Source organism: Cetorhinus maximus, chromosome 17 (genome assembly GCF_964194155.1).
Source record: "Cetorhinus maximus chromosome 17, sCetMax3.hap1.1, whole genome shotgun sequence".
Lineage (NCBI taxonomy): Eukaryota > Metazoa > Chordata > Chondrichthyes > Lamniformes > Cetorhinidae > Cetorhinus > Cetorhinus maximus.
Window position 1 is genome coordinate 59,725,985 of NC_135895.1, and position 15,529 is coordinate 59,741,513.

The following is a 15,529-nucleotide window of genomic DNA, read 5'->3' on the forward strand; positions in this document are numbered from 1 at the left end:
AAGGATAAATGACCTGTTAAGTATTTTGATTCATTTATAAAAACAGTGGGCTGGATTTTACCGTCAGCGAGCAGGGGCGGGGCCCGCTTGCCAATGCGTAAAATGACGCGCGGTGATGTCAGGCGGAACTCCCGACGTCACTGCACCCCATTTAAATTTTCAGGAAGGCGGGGGCGCAGCAAAATCAGCTGCGCACCCGCCAACCTGTCAATGGCCAATTGAGGCCATTGACAGGGCAATTAAAGTAATTAGTGGACCTGCCCGTCCAAACTTAAGGTTGGCGGGCAGGCCAGGAACCCCGGCGGGAAGTAGAAAAAACGTGTAACCTCATCCACAGGTGGAATGAGGTTTCATGTAGGGTTTTAAAAATTTCAATTAAGTTTTTTTTGAAATTTTGAACATGTCCCAACTCATGTAACATTATCACATGATGGGACATGTAAGGGAAATTTTTTTTTTCTATTTTTAATATTTTTGAAAGGAGAGACAGTCTCCTTGAGGCAGCACTTAGCCTCAGGGAGACAATGGCCCCGCACCTCCGATCGGCGGCGCCAATCAGAAGCGTGCCCGCCCATCAACTGGGGGAAATTCAGCCCAGTGAGTTGACTAATATTCATGTTCTATGAGTTTTAACTGTGAATTAAAGAATGGGACTGGATTTAGTCCTACCGTCACAGCACCCACTGCCATACTGGAGATTGTCAGGGATCTGGTGCTGGTCCGTGGCAATTGGTTGAATCTGATGATGTGGCAGCATGCTCATAAATGCAGACTTGCCTCTGGATCATGTGGTGGGAGGGCAGCCCTGACATCAGGAAGTCTGTATAACCTGATGGCCTTGCAGGATCTGGTGCCATATTTAAAGGGCAGGCAGCCCTGTGTTAAAGTTGGAAATCGTCTTTTAGGCTTTTAAGAAATCTCTGCAATTTAAGTTTCCAGCATCTGAATTTTTGTTGCTCTGGCACAAAAAGATGCTCCAAAGCCCCAGGAGAAGATTCCTCTGCTGTCACACAAGATCATTCAAAGGCATCAGCTGGTCCCACTGAGGACTGAGATGTCACAGTCCAGCCAGCACATTTCCTCCAGACTCAAGGATGAAGAAGAACGGAATGGATGGTTCCCATGCTGCCTCTACCTCTCCCTTTCCTTGCAGGCGACCTCCTAAGAATCCTCCCCTTAGGGGCGGGGTGTGTGATGGTGGTGGAGGCAGGGACCCTCAACACATTTAAGAAGTATTTAGATGAGCACTTGAAATGCCATAGCATACAGGGCTATGGGCCAAGTGCTGCAAAATGGGATTAGAATAGATAGGTGCCTGATGGCCTGCATGGACATGATGGGCCAAAGGGCCTGTTTCTGTGCTGTATAACTCTATGGGCGGAATCTTCGGCTCGGCGAGTGGGAGTGGGGCCTGCTTGCTAAGGCGTAAAATGACGTGTGGTGACGTTGGGCATGCGTCCCAACGTCACCGCCTGCCATTTAGATTTTCAGTTCAGCGGGCGCGCAACCACCGAACTGTCAAAGGCCTATCATGGCCATTTAAATATTAATTAAACTAATTAACTGAGCTGCTCGTCCAACCTTAAGGTTGGCGGGCATATGAAGAGCCCAGGCGGCCTTCACATTTTTCATGGAACCTCATCCACAGACAGGATGAGGTTTCATGAATGATTTAAAAGTTTTTAATAAAATTAATGGACATGTCCCAGCTCATGTGACAGTTTCACATGAGGGGACATGTTCATAAAATTTTTGTTTACCTTTAATCAATGTTTCATAAGTGGAACTAATCTCCCTGAGGCACAGAAGTGCCTCAGGGAGATTTCTGTGCTCTTTCACGTGCATGTGCGAAAGAGCACTCTCCCGACTCAGGGAACCCCACCCCCCCCAGCCTGCACAGGGAGTGCTCAGTGCTTCCGGGTGTGCGTCATGCTGGGTGGGCCTTAATTGGCCCGCCCACGTAAAATGGCAGTGCGGATTCGATCTGGGGCGCCGGTCAGGTCTGTGCCCGCCCCCGCACAATCCCCCTGATGGGGGAAAAATTCAACTCTAACTCTATGACCCTGTTTGATGCCACTTTGAGATGGCCCCTCAGTTCTGCGCTGTCTCTTTAAATTTTGAATCCAGTACTTCTGGGTTCTGAATTTCCTCTCTGAGGCTCCACCCCTCAGTGTCAGCTCAGCAAGTTATTACACAGAGAAATTGTTTCCATGATCAATCCAGTGCCCTGTGACTCAGTCTCCTGGAAGTCCAAAGGACTCTCAATGCTGAGACAAGGAAGCCACATGTAATTCACCAGCTTACCGGGTTACTGAAAGTATGAGAGACACGTGTGAGTTTCACTAAATTGGGGAGGCAGGATTAAATCCTGTCAAATTGCATTTAAATTACATAAAAGTGGGCAATTAAGCATATCACTTAGCTTCTTGCTCTAACAGTGCATTTCCCATTTTGTTACTTTCCACCACTGACTTAATTGCTTACAGTTTTCTCATCGCCAAAAATCTGATGCACAGCCTCCTGCACAATTCTCTATGCCCACCTATCTTGCCCACTCCAGCAGACTCCACACAATCCAGCACATGAATTCTGACAGTCACATTGATATTGAGGTTTTTTTGGTTAATACTTTATCAAACTTCAGGTCAGTGGACTTAACCTCTAGTAAATGGATACTGATTAGGTAAGTTTTGAAGTATGTTGTTCAGTAACTACTTATACTAATGGTTTAGGACAACTTCATAACAGATAGATATATTATGATGAGTATAAACTATTTTGTTGTGTTGGTATACAGGACCTACTGGCGGTGGGTTATGGGCAATTTGGATATAAGGAACAGAGAGGAGGATTGATTTGCTGTTGGTCGCTGAAAAATCCAATGGTGGGTTGAACGAGAGCGTAAGTAGGATTTGCAGATAATTGTTATAAACTCAGTTGAAACTCCATTGAATGCAAAATTTTTGGTGGGCCTAGAACTTCCTTGAAATGACTCACTGCCACAGCTGCATATTTTTTTTTTAAAAGTTGCATTCATCAGTGCCATAATCATTAATGAAGAAGATACCCCCAACCTCCAAATCCTAGTAATGAAGAATTTAAAACCAAAGTACATCTGCCTCTTGGAACTAATTTTTGCACACCTTGGCACCCCAGCGTCGGATTTGGGGGATACCCCAAAGATGTGCTGGAGAATCCCTCTGGGAAGCTCCAATGTAAGGGTTTGCACGGCAATTGCAACCTCAGACCCGCCCCCCACCTCCCCTGACCGGCATCCCCCGACACCGCCCCACCACCCCCAAACCCCTGACACCCCTGACCTCTGACACCCCCATCCTCCCGACACCCCCCACCCACCCCCAACATCCCCCATGGACTACCGACTGCACCACCCCCCCTCCAGATCTCCAACCGAACACCCCCACCCCTCCAGGGCCTCCGACTGATCCCCCAGCATCAGCCCCAGATACCCCCAACCTCCAAATCCTATCCACTTACCTTCCCCCAGCCTGTCAATTCTCCTGGCCGTTTAAACTTACCTGCTTTATGGCAGTAAGTGCTGTAAAAAAGGGGCCGTGGCCTCCTTGGATACACTGGAGCTAGACTTTGCTGGGGCCTGCGAGTAGTCTTTCCTTGCAAGCCCCAGGCAGCTCCGGCGAACGGAAGTGTCAACATAATTTTCAAGACTAGGTAAGTAGGTATTTATTTCTTCTAATTTCTGCGGGCCAGCCCTTTCCGATGCTAGTCGGAAGTTACAGCCCATTCTCTTGTAAGATCCTCTCTTTGCACTAGTCCATTATCCACCATTGCTTTCAGTGCCAATAGGTAGGAAAAAAAACAATTTTCCTTTTTGCCACTGTGGTTCAGATTGCTCCCAACAGTTGCCGTCATGTCTATTTTAACATACTGAGGCTCTTATGACCTAAAACCTGTGACATTATTCACTGCCATGCTTAGGGTTACAACTAAACCGAGAATATGTAGGATGCCCATCAAGATTTCCAATTACAATTTCAGACTGAGATAACATCACCAGATCAATACATACTGGCTAAAGCCACTTGACTAAATTTATTTATGTAAAAATAATACATAGATTCATAAAGATAATAGAATTGGAATCAGTTCCCAATATGTTTATATATCCTTTTATAACAGTGTTTCTTAAAGTGCCAGACAAGGACCATGATCTTTGGATGAAAGAGTCAGGTTTCTCTCTTCTGAAGACCTTCAAGATTAGACGCAGCTTGTGACAATGCCAGTTCCACTTCACCCATTTGGTTTAGCAACTATTATCAGAAGTTATAATTAACAGCTGCCACTATGGTTTTATGTAAACGCATTTCTTTTGTGTTACAACTATTAGATTTACAGTAGTGAAGCAGATTTTTTTACATCAGAGACGTGAGCTGCTAAAATTTGGATTTGTATCTTCCTCCGTATATTTCGCTCCAGACTTGAGCCTGGATCTTCTGAGCGGTGGTGATGATAGTCAGATTGCCGCTGTGCTTGAAAATTCCCCTGAATTGGCGCTGCTGCACATTTTTTCCAAGGTCTTCCGGGCCTTGCTTTCACAGAAATGCGTGGCACAGCACAATCAAAGAACTACCCTAGGAGTGGAGCTGGGGCAAGAAAAGACATGCCCCCTTTTTATGGCACTAGCTGCCATATGGTTTGAAGGTCCAGTCTGAATGTTTGTGAATGGGTGAGTGGATGAATGTGTAGTGAATGGGTAGGTAAGTATGGGTAGGGTGGGTAGGTGGGTAATGGGGTAGGTGGGTGAGGTGGTAAGTAGGTGAGGTGGTAGGTGAGTAAATGAGTAGGTGGGTGAGGTGAGTGAGTGGCTTGTTTGGTCGGGGTAGTTAGGATGGGGTTGTCGGGTCTGGTTGGGGAGGGGTAGTCAGATGGTTGGGGGAGTAGTTGGGTGGTAAGGGGTTAGTCGGATGGTCAGGGTGGGGGGGGCTTAGTTGGACACTTGGAGGGGTAGTCGGTTCAGAGGTAGTCAGGTATGATCATGGGGATAGTTGGATCTGGTCGGAAGGGTAGTCGAGTCTAGTTGTGGGGTTAATTGGGTCGGGTCAGGGAATTTACGCTTTTTAGCGCGCATTTTACGCTGGCTGGTTGTTAATTGGCCAGCCAGCGTGAAATCACAGTTGGGGTGGATCACGGTCCATTTCCCGGCTGCTCCTGGGCCCGCCGATCATGTGTGCCCACCAAAGGTAAAATTCAGGCCCATGATTTCCTTTTTTTTTGAAGCCCCGAATACATAAAATCAATGAAAGTGAGTCTGCAGCCCATTTTACATCTCTCAATTTTTATTTCTGTTAACTTAGATTCCAGTAGAAGAACAATCTTTTCAGTAAAGATGTGACTTAATAGATTTAATTTTATTTTCCTCGCTAAAAAATTTACCTCTATATTTATGTTAGTGGCCTGAGCGCATCTATAACTGTGAAAGTGGCATTACCGCCCTTGAGTTCTCTGCAGACAGCCCCAATCTGCTGGCAGTGGGTCACTATGATGGAACTGTGGCAATCTACAACATACGCAACCTGGAAAATGGGCTAGTTCTGGACAGCAGGTGAGGTCATTGGATGATCATTGTCATCACTTTAGTACACTACCAACCATGTTGTAGTACTTCTTCCTGTATCCTTTCTGTGTTGAAATCAAGACTAATCACACAATCACCCACTAGAACATAAGCAATAGTTACAGGAGTAGCTCAAGCCTGCTCCTCCATTCATTATGATTAAGGCTGAACTTCTGCCTCAGTTCTACTAAATATGCTCTCCATATCACTTGACCCCCTGAGAGATCAAAAATATGTCTTTTCTCAGCCTTGAATAAAGTCAATGATGGAGCATCGACAACCCTCTGGAGTAGGGAATTCCAATGATTCACAACCCTCTGAGTGAAGACTCCTCATCTCCATCCTGAATAACCGCTTATTCTATATTACCCATACAGGGGAAAACAACCTCACAATGTCTATCCTGCCAAGCCCCTTCAGAATCTTGTATGTTTCAATGAGATCACTTCTCATTCTTCTAAACTCCAGAGAGTACAGGCTCAATTTATTCAGCCGCTCATCACAGGACAATCCACTCATCCAGGAACTAATCTAGTGAACCTTTGCTGAACCACTCCCAAGGCCAAAACTGTGCATAGTGCTCCAGTTGTGGACTCACCAAATTGCTATACAATTGTAGCAAGTCTTCCTTGTTCTTGTACTCCAGTCTCCTTGCAATAAAGGTGAACATCCCACCTGCCTTCCTAATTGCTAGTATACCTGCACGCTAACTTCTGTTTGCAGCCACCCAAGTCTTTCTGAACATCAACATTTGAAAGTTTCATGTCTTTTTAAAAATCTTCTGCTTCTCTATTCTTATTACCAAAGTGAATAACCTCACACTTCACCACATTATACTCCATTTGTCACTTTGTTTCCCATTCAGTTAAGCTGTCTATATTTCTTTGCAATCTCCTTGTGTCCCCCTCACAGCTTACATTCCCAACTAGCTTTGTATCATCAGCAAACTTGGATTCATTACTCTCAGTCTCTTCATCTAAGTTATTAATATAGATTATAAATAGCTGGGACTCCAATGCTGATCCCTGTGGCACTCTAGTCAATCTGCCAACTTGAAAATACCCTGTTTATCCCTACTCTCTGCTTCCTATCCGTTAACCAACCTTCCATTCATGCTAATATATTACCCACAACTCCATGAGCCCTTATCTTCAATATTAACCTTTTATGTGGCACCTTATCACATGCATTTTGGAAATCCAAGTATATTACATGTGTTGACTTCCCTTTATCTACCCTACTACTTACATCTTTAAAAATCTCACATAAATTTGTCAAACACAATTTCCCTTTCGTAAAACCATGTTGACTTTGTCCAATCATGCTAAGATTTTCTTAAGTGCTTCAATAAGGTTTTCTTAATAATAGATTCTGGCATTTTCCCGACACCTGTTCCTCACTCTTATTAACTCCTTAGTTACCCTCCGTTTCTGCTGTATAGTTTGTATCTTTTACTGTGAAGGCAGACACAAAATATTTGTTCGATGTCTCTGCCATTTCCTCATTCTCCATGATAATTTCTCATGCCTCTACTTATAAGGGTTCAGTGTTTACTTTAGCTACTCTCCTTTTTAAATACTTCTAAAAGCTCTTACAATCCATTGTTATATTCCTGGCTAGTTTACTCCTATTTTAATGATATATGGTGTATACCAAAGGTATAACTACTGTTCAGGAACTTATAAGCTACTCCTATCAGCATTTTCCGAGCCATGTTAATCCTAATCTGCACCTTTGTGAATCTACTTTTAGATATTCTGAGCCAAGATCCTTTCTCACTGTTTTCCTTATGTCATCCTTTAATATCAGGATTATTCCTCCCTTTTTCATACTGTCTGGCTTTTCAAAATATTGTGAACCCTGGAATATTTATTTCCCAACCTTGGTCACCTTGCAACTGTGGCTGGAATTTTCTGGCCTTTTTGAAGATGGCCTTGGGGGTGGGGTGGGAGTGGTTGTGAAATTGTTTGGGGTTCAACAGGTACTGATTTTACACAGGGTGGATGGCATGCCTTGTGGGAATGGCATGTAGGCGTGTAGATCTGAAAACAAGTACGTAAGGCACTTAAAGTGCCAATTGACCAGTATTGTACTGGTCTATTTCAACTTTACACAAAATGCACAGAGCCCCAGCAGGTATATCAGGGCAGCAACAAGATAGCAGGTCAGGTCAGTACTGAAATCAGCAGCCATTGGATGAGGCAGCATGCCTTCACAGGAAGGCTGGGGAAACATGGCCATAACAATTTGCAGCAAGGAGGGGGAGTTCAGGTGCCAGATCTTTGGTGTTGAATCTCCATATAGCCATTTGGCTGCTGATACTTGGGTGCATTGAAAAGGGGCTCAGTGGGAGTGTGTGAGTACTTGGAGGAAGCATCTGGGAGAGTGGCCCTGGAGAACAGGAGCACCCGCCTACCATTGGCATTGTCCACTGGGGAGAGGGTCCTCCAGCAAGGAACAATTGAAAGGAAGGGAGGAGCAGTCACAGGGATCTGTACATTTGCAACCCCATTGCCACCTGCAGAGGCAGCCTTGGGGTGGTTAAGTGGGAGAAGGCCAGAGACAGAACCGCAAGCAGGCTCTTGTAGCAGGGGTATATAGTCAGAGGATGGGCTACTTCCAGATGTCAGAGTGTCAGAATTGCCAAAGACTGCAACTCTCCTGAGACGCTGTCACAGATCCTTTTGCAATGATGGCAGATGAGCTGAGCCCCATTTGTATTATGGTCACCCAATGCCAGTACTGGTGAAGGTCACTGTAGCCCTTAACTTCTACGCCTTCAGTATATTCCAGGAATCCACTTGAGGCATTTGTGGCATTTCCCAGTCAGTGTCATATCATCGTATCAAGGTGGTGACCGATGCTGTCTTCAGGAGGGCCAGCAAATACATCCATTATTGTGCTGATCCGGACAGTCAGTCTGAGAGAGCCAGAGGATTCCCCCAGGTGCAAGCTACAATACATTATGGGCATGTGTCCATTAAGGCTCCCATTGGCCAGCCAGTGGCCTTCATTAACAGTAAAGGATTCTATTTCCTCAATATCCATCTTGTCTGCAACTCCCATCAATGTATCCTGCAGGTGTGTGCTAGGTACCCTGGAAGCAGCCATGATGCTACATACTCCCAGGTGCCCCAGCTTCACATGCCCCTGCGCCCCAGGTTGGATTCTTGGTGACAAGGACTACCCACTAAAGAGATGGCTACTAACTTCAGTGAGGAACCCTAGGACAGAAGCAGAAGAGAAATACAACATCAGTCACATAATGACTTAAGCCACCATCAAGCAGACCATATTTCTCCTGACGCTGAGATTCAGGTGACTAGATTGAGCTCTTCAGTATGCATCAGCAGGAGTCTGCTGGATTGTGATGGTCTGCTGCACCTTTCACAATCTGACACTGCATAGGGGAAATATTCTGGCCAATGAGGATATAGTGAAACGCAAGGCATCCCCAGATGATGATGAGGAAGCTGAGGACTAGCCGCAGCATCCTGAAAGACATGAGGGGTCGCATGGAAGGTGCAATGATTTAGGTGCAAAGGAGGCTTAGGAAGTGCTCATACATACATATTTCAGATGACCCTTCCCACATCATCCTTCTAATCAAATAAAGCTCCACCTTCACTGTCTGCTGTTGCCATTTACCTCAGTTGCAGCACAGGCTCTTGCATCCAGTGTTACCTGGTTTTATCATGGTCAATATGATCTCTTCAGGAGATTATTTTTATCTTTTCACGGGATGTGGGTATTGCTGGCTAGGCCAGCTTTTATTGCCCATCCCTAATTGCCCTTGAGAAGGTGGTAGTTAGCTGCCTTCTTGAACCACTGCAGTCTTTGTGGTTCAGGTATACCCACTGTGCTGTTAGGGAGGGAGTTCCAGGATTTTGACATAGCGACAGTGAAGGAATGGCAATATAGTTCCAAGTCAGGATGATGTGTGGCTTGGAGGAGAACTTGCAGGTGGTGGTGTTCCTATGCATCTGCTGCCCTGTCCTTCTAGGTGGTAGAGGTCACCGGTTTGGAAGGTGCTGCTTAAGGAGCCTTAGTGAGTTGCTGTAGTGCATCTTGTAGATGGTACTGCTGCAACTGTGCGTTGGCGATGAAGGGAGTACATGTTGAAGGTGGTGGATGGGGTGCCAATCAAGCGGGCTGTTTTGTCCTGATAATGATTTTAATCTCCCTGGTAAATACTGAGGCAAAGTAATTATTTAATATTTCTGCCATTTCACTGTTGTGTGGGTTTGTCATGCGGTCCTATCAGTATCCTGATTTTTTTCATTTGCTATTTTTTGTCTCTGTAGAATACTTTACCATTTCTTTTTATATTCCTTGATCGGTTGATTCCATAGCTTCTCTTTACCTTTGTATTTGATTTTTTTGACTTTTTCCTTACCTTTTCATATTCCCTTTTGCCATCCTCTCTTTTGTTGTCTATGTACTTAGTGCATGTATTTCTCTTTTGTTTCAATTCTGCCTTTATTTAAGCATCCGTATTCATTCTTGCCTTTAAGTGGGATATATTTCTTGTAGAATCTATTAATCACCGCTTCAAATATTTTCTAGGGCTGTTTTGTTTCTTTGTTAACGAATGTTTCCAGGTTTTGCCTAGTTTCATTTCATCCCCTTAGCATTCTTTTCTAATTTTTTACTTTGATCTTTGGCTTGCATTGTTCCTTCTCAATCTGTATGTTAAGCCTTATTTTGCTGTGACCACTGTTGCCTAGACGTTCCCCTTGGCTTACCACTTTGTTTTGGTTTATTTCCTATTCCAAGATCCAGCAGTGCTCCCTCTTTTTTGTTAGGATTTTTATATACTGCACACATCACCTCAAGTCACCTTACTTCTCAAGTGGTCTTCTGCTCTCTCTGTTCTTTCAACTTTAGTCAGGTCTTTTATTATGAGCCTTCACCTTTCACCGAGGTTTCTCAACTTGAAGGGTCAAGCTGCCTTTTGGTATACTGAAACAATATAAAATTCAAAAACTGATATGGTAGGAGGAAAAGACATTTAAAAATAGTACATTAAAGTAGTTATAGTAAACTAAGCTTAGGATACAGTATAGTATAAGAAATTTTAAAATAGAATGCAGATAATAATTTATTACTGAAAGCAAATAAATCATACTTAAATATTGTATAAATTCTTAATTTATGGGTAAACATTTGTAACAAGGCTATCATCACTGATTATGGCATCAAAATATTCAACATTGATTTGTTTGATAACATAATATTTAATCACTTAATGCTTTGATTATTCATTATTTTATGATCATATTTTTATTCTGCAATCATCCTTTTATTAATAAAATAAACTATAGAAGCACTATAGAGTTCACTACAAATTCTCTAATGTAATTTGTTTACCATTGTATGTCGTAATCTTATTCCTAGGATAGGAACAAGAAAATCCAGCAGGACTCCCACTTATCACTGTCCATTACCCCTATTCAAACTAGTGAAATGGAAAAATGAGCTGTAGGAAAAGCTGGTCTATCAAGCCTGACCCACATAATGTCAAGAACATAATGATTAGTCATTTCCTCCCCCGGAAGACATGTAAATCTCCTCAGAGAGGCAAAAAAAGCAGAAAAAAAACCTAGGGTCAAAAAGGGGGAAAATAATTGAACATTGACAGGAACGAAGAGACCAGCTGGTCCTTTGAGGTTCACACATCACATCATCTCATAATGGCTGGAGAGCTGTAACTGGACACTCTCCACATATCTGGTTTCATAATTGCTTTAGAATGGTTTTAAAGACAACCCACTTATCCTCAGTATGTATTTATCTATTAAATGTTCAGTCCACTTCAGCCATTTTGTAAAGTTAGCCTGCTGATAATCAGGAACCAACATTAGATTATCTGCAGCAAAAAGTGCATATATGTTTAGATTCAGAAAGAAAAATCCAAGCTGAATAATTTTCTAGGCTCATAGTGAAAAGTGCCCATTGGGTGATGTTTTATTTAATTGCATTTTGATTCCAGTCTGCAAATATTGATAAAGCTGATTTCCTGCTAAAATGTTTGATTTAATGTTTTCAGATAGATGCTTCAAAATTACAGTTTTTAATTTGAGAATTTTCATTGTGACCATTTTAATCATTTGCAGTAATGATCATAATAAACATATTGGCCCAGTCTGGCAGCTGAAGTGGACTGAACAGGACAGAAATTCCAAAGAGGATGAAAAGGAGGGGACCTTGATCTCCATAGCTGCAGATGGCAGGGTTGCCAAATGGACTCTTGCAAAAGGACTGGAATCATCAGGTAGGTCTAGCATTCAATGCTATGTTGTCAGTGGTGGCCAGAGGCAGTTAACAGCTGTTTAATTTACCATATTTAAGCTACCAAAAAAGTACATCTGAATGATAGTCTGGTGATTCAGTTGGTTAGATGCTGGCCTTTTGGCTTTAGATCAAATCTACATTCCCTAAGAACATACAGTTTATTACAACATAGCTGTATGTTATGTGCTCAATTTGCCTCAGTGCTCCTAGGTTGTTGAGGAGAAAATCAGTCCCTATTCCTAATTACTGTCAAGTAACTCTCACTGAAAAGTGCCTGCATGCAGAAAGCAAAAGGTAGGATTAGGCATGGTTCTAAAGAATAGGCCAGGCAATCACTATAGGCTGACACTTGAACAATTTTCCATTGTGACAAGGTACCAGTAATGGTGGGATCTCTGGATTTGAGAAAAATGTCCCTTACTGATTTATTATTAATTCTCCTTCCTTTCCTCAAATCTCTAGCAGTAGAACTAAGGATCAGGAACTCCAACTAATAGAACCCATTTTCCATCATACTCCTAAATCTCAGTTGTGCACCTTTGCACTTTAAGGCTTGAATTATTCTGCATTCTGTGCAAATTTGTCCAAGATACCTATATATAGGGATTTCATATCTCTCATATCTCAGATCTTAAGTGCTTGATTTTCCCGTGACTCATATTGCTACTTTTGCCTTGATGGACTGAAAATTGGCTTAGGAGTAGCTCCATTTTATGAAGTAACACTGTTTAATATTCAACAATCAGAGCAAAGCTAAAAGAAAATCAAAAATTTCAGAAATAAATAACATAGCGCAGTGCACAGCTGAATCAAGCAGGTCATCAATGCCTTCTTCACCAGGGCCAAGCACTTCTGATTGACACAGGCAGCATAGGAATGCTTAGGAATTTACAGCAGTGGCTGCATTCCGTTATGTCCTTGTCCTGTGGCCTCCATTAACCTGTTCCTTGTCCAACTTGAAGCCAAGCCTGCCAACTAGGCTGGTTTCAAAGAGGGGAACCAATTGGCGATGTCACATGCACACTGTAGAATTAAAATTCCAGTGTGTGGGTGAATCCCAATTTATGGGTTCCTTATGCCATTCCAATCTCCCCTTCTCCTGGAGGGTCGGTTAAGTAAAACTTCAGACCAATGCCTCTATTTATAAAGCCAAGGATTCCATATGCTTTTCTTTTAACTACTTCATCAACTTGTTGTGCCACCAACAAATATTTGAGTGTGTAAACCAACAACAGTAGCAACTTATATTTATATAGTGCCTTTGACGTAATAAAATGTCCGAACACACTTCACAGGAGAATAATAAAACAAAGTATGACACTGAGCCACATAATAAGATATTAGGTCAGATAACCAAAAGCTTGATCAAAGAGATACGTTTTAAGAAGTGGCTTAAGGAGGAAAGTGAGGTAGAAAGACGGAAAGGTATAAAGAGGGAATTCCAGAGCTTGAACTGAGGGCACAGCCACCAATGGTGGAGCAATTATAATTGGGAATATTATAATTGGAAATGCACCTAAGGCCAGATTTAGAGGAATGCAGGTATCTCGGAGGGTTGTGGTGCTGGAGGAGATTACAGAGGTAGGGAGGAGCAAGGCCATGGAGGGATTTGAAAACAAGGATGAGAATTTTAAAATGAAGACATTGCTTGACTGGGTGCCAGTGTGGGTCAGCGAGCACTGGAGTGATAAAGGATTGGAACTTTTTTGCAGGTTAAGACATAGGCAGCAGAGTTTTGGATGACCTCAAATTTACAGAGGGTAGAATATGGGACACCAGCAAGGAGTGTGTTGGAATAGTCAAGCCTAGAGGAAACAAAGGAGTGAATGAGGGTTTCAGCAGGGCGTTGAAGTCAGACAATGTTACGGAAGTGGAAATAGACAGCCTTAGTGAAGGCACGAATATGAAGTCATTATCAGGAAGCTCACCTCGGGATCAAATGTAGCATCAAGGTTGCAAATTAACTGGCTTAGTCTCAGAGTGTTTACTGGTAGAGGGATGGAGTCGGTAGGTTAGCAGTTAGAAAACAGAGTTGGAGTGGGGACCGAAAAGAATGGCATCCTTCTTTCCAGTGGTTAATTAAATTCCCAAGTACTGCTAGTTTGTGCCAGGTTCCCAGTCCTCTGCCATGACACTTTTACCTTGTGATACTCAATCATTCCCCCCCCTCAGCCCCATCATGCTTGAACAATGGAGATATAATCAAAGCTAATGGACTTCCAGGATCCTATTGAGCATAGCAAGGGGCTCCTTGGACAAAAGTTTAGGTGCTTTAACATGTATTGGAGATCCCAATAATTCTCCAGAGAGAATTTCCTGTAAATTAATAGTGCACTGCACCTTGTGCAGTCTTGACATCCAGGCATTTGGAGAAGGCGTAGCAAAAGCCACAGTCCTCATTGAACAAAAAAGATTTGGGTGAAGGTGAGAAAGAAACAGAAGACGAACTGCCATGACAACACCTTGTAGCCAGAGATGCCAGTGAGGAGTTAATTTCATAGCAATTCAGATGACTTGCTCATTTCCTGGCCCTGTAAAGTTACACAAAGCCCTTCTGCATTAACAGTCCTTGTTACATCCTTCATTACTTCCTTCATCCTGCATTAAAGAACTTTAAAATCATTAATTTAACTTCTATACCAATGACATACAATACAAAGTGTCAAAAGTCATTAAAGTGATCAATTTAATTCCAAAACCAATTGTCTAGACTTAATTTCTTGTCTAAATGTCCACCACAGTTTCTTTCTTGAAAGTTTTCCTCACTCTGTTTCTCTTGAGGTGCTCCCTGAGTGACTTCAGCAATGCTGCTGGAAGGCTGCTTTTGCTCATGCTGGAACACTTGAATTGCCTGTGGCTGGCACCTGGCATAAGCCTGTGCAGCTTGTCACCACCACTGTTGCCAGGACAGTCTGGCCCAGCTGATTTTCTGGCACCATGGCATTGCATGAAAGGGTAGTAAGAGAGTAGATGTGCTGTCGTTCTGAGAGAATGAAAAGAATGCCACTTCCAAAACATCACTTCCATTCCAATAGAGCTGAGTCTCATCACTCCATTTGCAGGAGGACTTTAGTAAATCAGTAATTCAGCAAAGGGGAGACGGTGGCATAGTATTGTCACTGGACTAGCATTCCAGAGACCCAGGGTAATGCTCTGGGGACCTGGGTTCAAATCCCACCAAAAGGCAGATGGTGAAATTTGAATCCAATAAAAAAGTCTGGATTTAGAAGTCTAATGAAACCATTGTTGAAACCCATCTGGTTCACTAATATGCTGACCTTTCCTGGCCTGGCCTACATGTGACTTCAGACCCACAGCAATGTGTTTGACTCTTAAATGTCCTCTGAACAAAGCAATTAGGGATGATCAATAAATGCTGGCAGCGACACCCACTTGCATCCCATGAATAAATAAAATGTCTTGAAAGTTGCTATCCATGTGCTTCACCTGTCTCTCCAAGGTGGTGCCCAGCGTTAGTTGACAGATGTTGGAGTTTCCACTGAAGCTGCAAAAGCTGTGGAAGATTCCTGTTGTAACAAATGCTGCCTGACATGCTGTGTTCAAGCATTTTCTGTTTTTAAGTCCAGCTGCAGCATCCTTGAAGGTGGTCCATACTTCAAAGATAGATTGCAGAGTGCTGAG

General features: G+C 43.1%; 1 protein-coding gene across 4 annotated transcripts in view; it reads left to right on the plus strand.

Annotated features, from left to right (window-relative positions):
* Window positions 1-15,529, plus strand: part of dnai4 (dynein axonemal intermediate chain 4) — a 189,137-nt gene that overhangs the window by 119,579 nt on the left and 54,029 nt on the right. For all 4 annotated transcript variants that reach the window (XM_078561279.1, XM_078561280.1, XM_078561278.1 and 1 more), the window contains 3 exons: window positions 2,798-2,884; window positions 5,430-5,581; window positions 11,710-11,867. In XM_078561279.1, coding sequence (XP_078417405.1) covers window positions 2,798-2,884; window positions 5,430-5,581; window positions 11,710-11,867 — 397 coding nt within the window. The remainder of the gene's footprint in view (window positions 1-2,797; window positions 2,885-5,429; window positions 5,582-11,709; window positions 11,868-15,529) is intronic.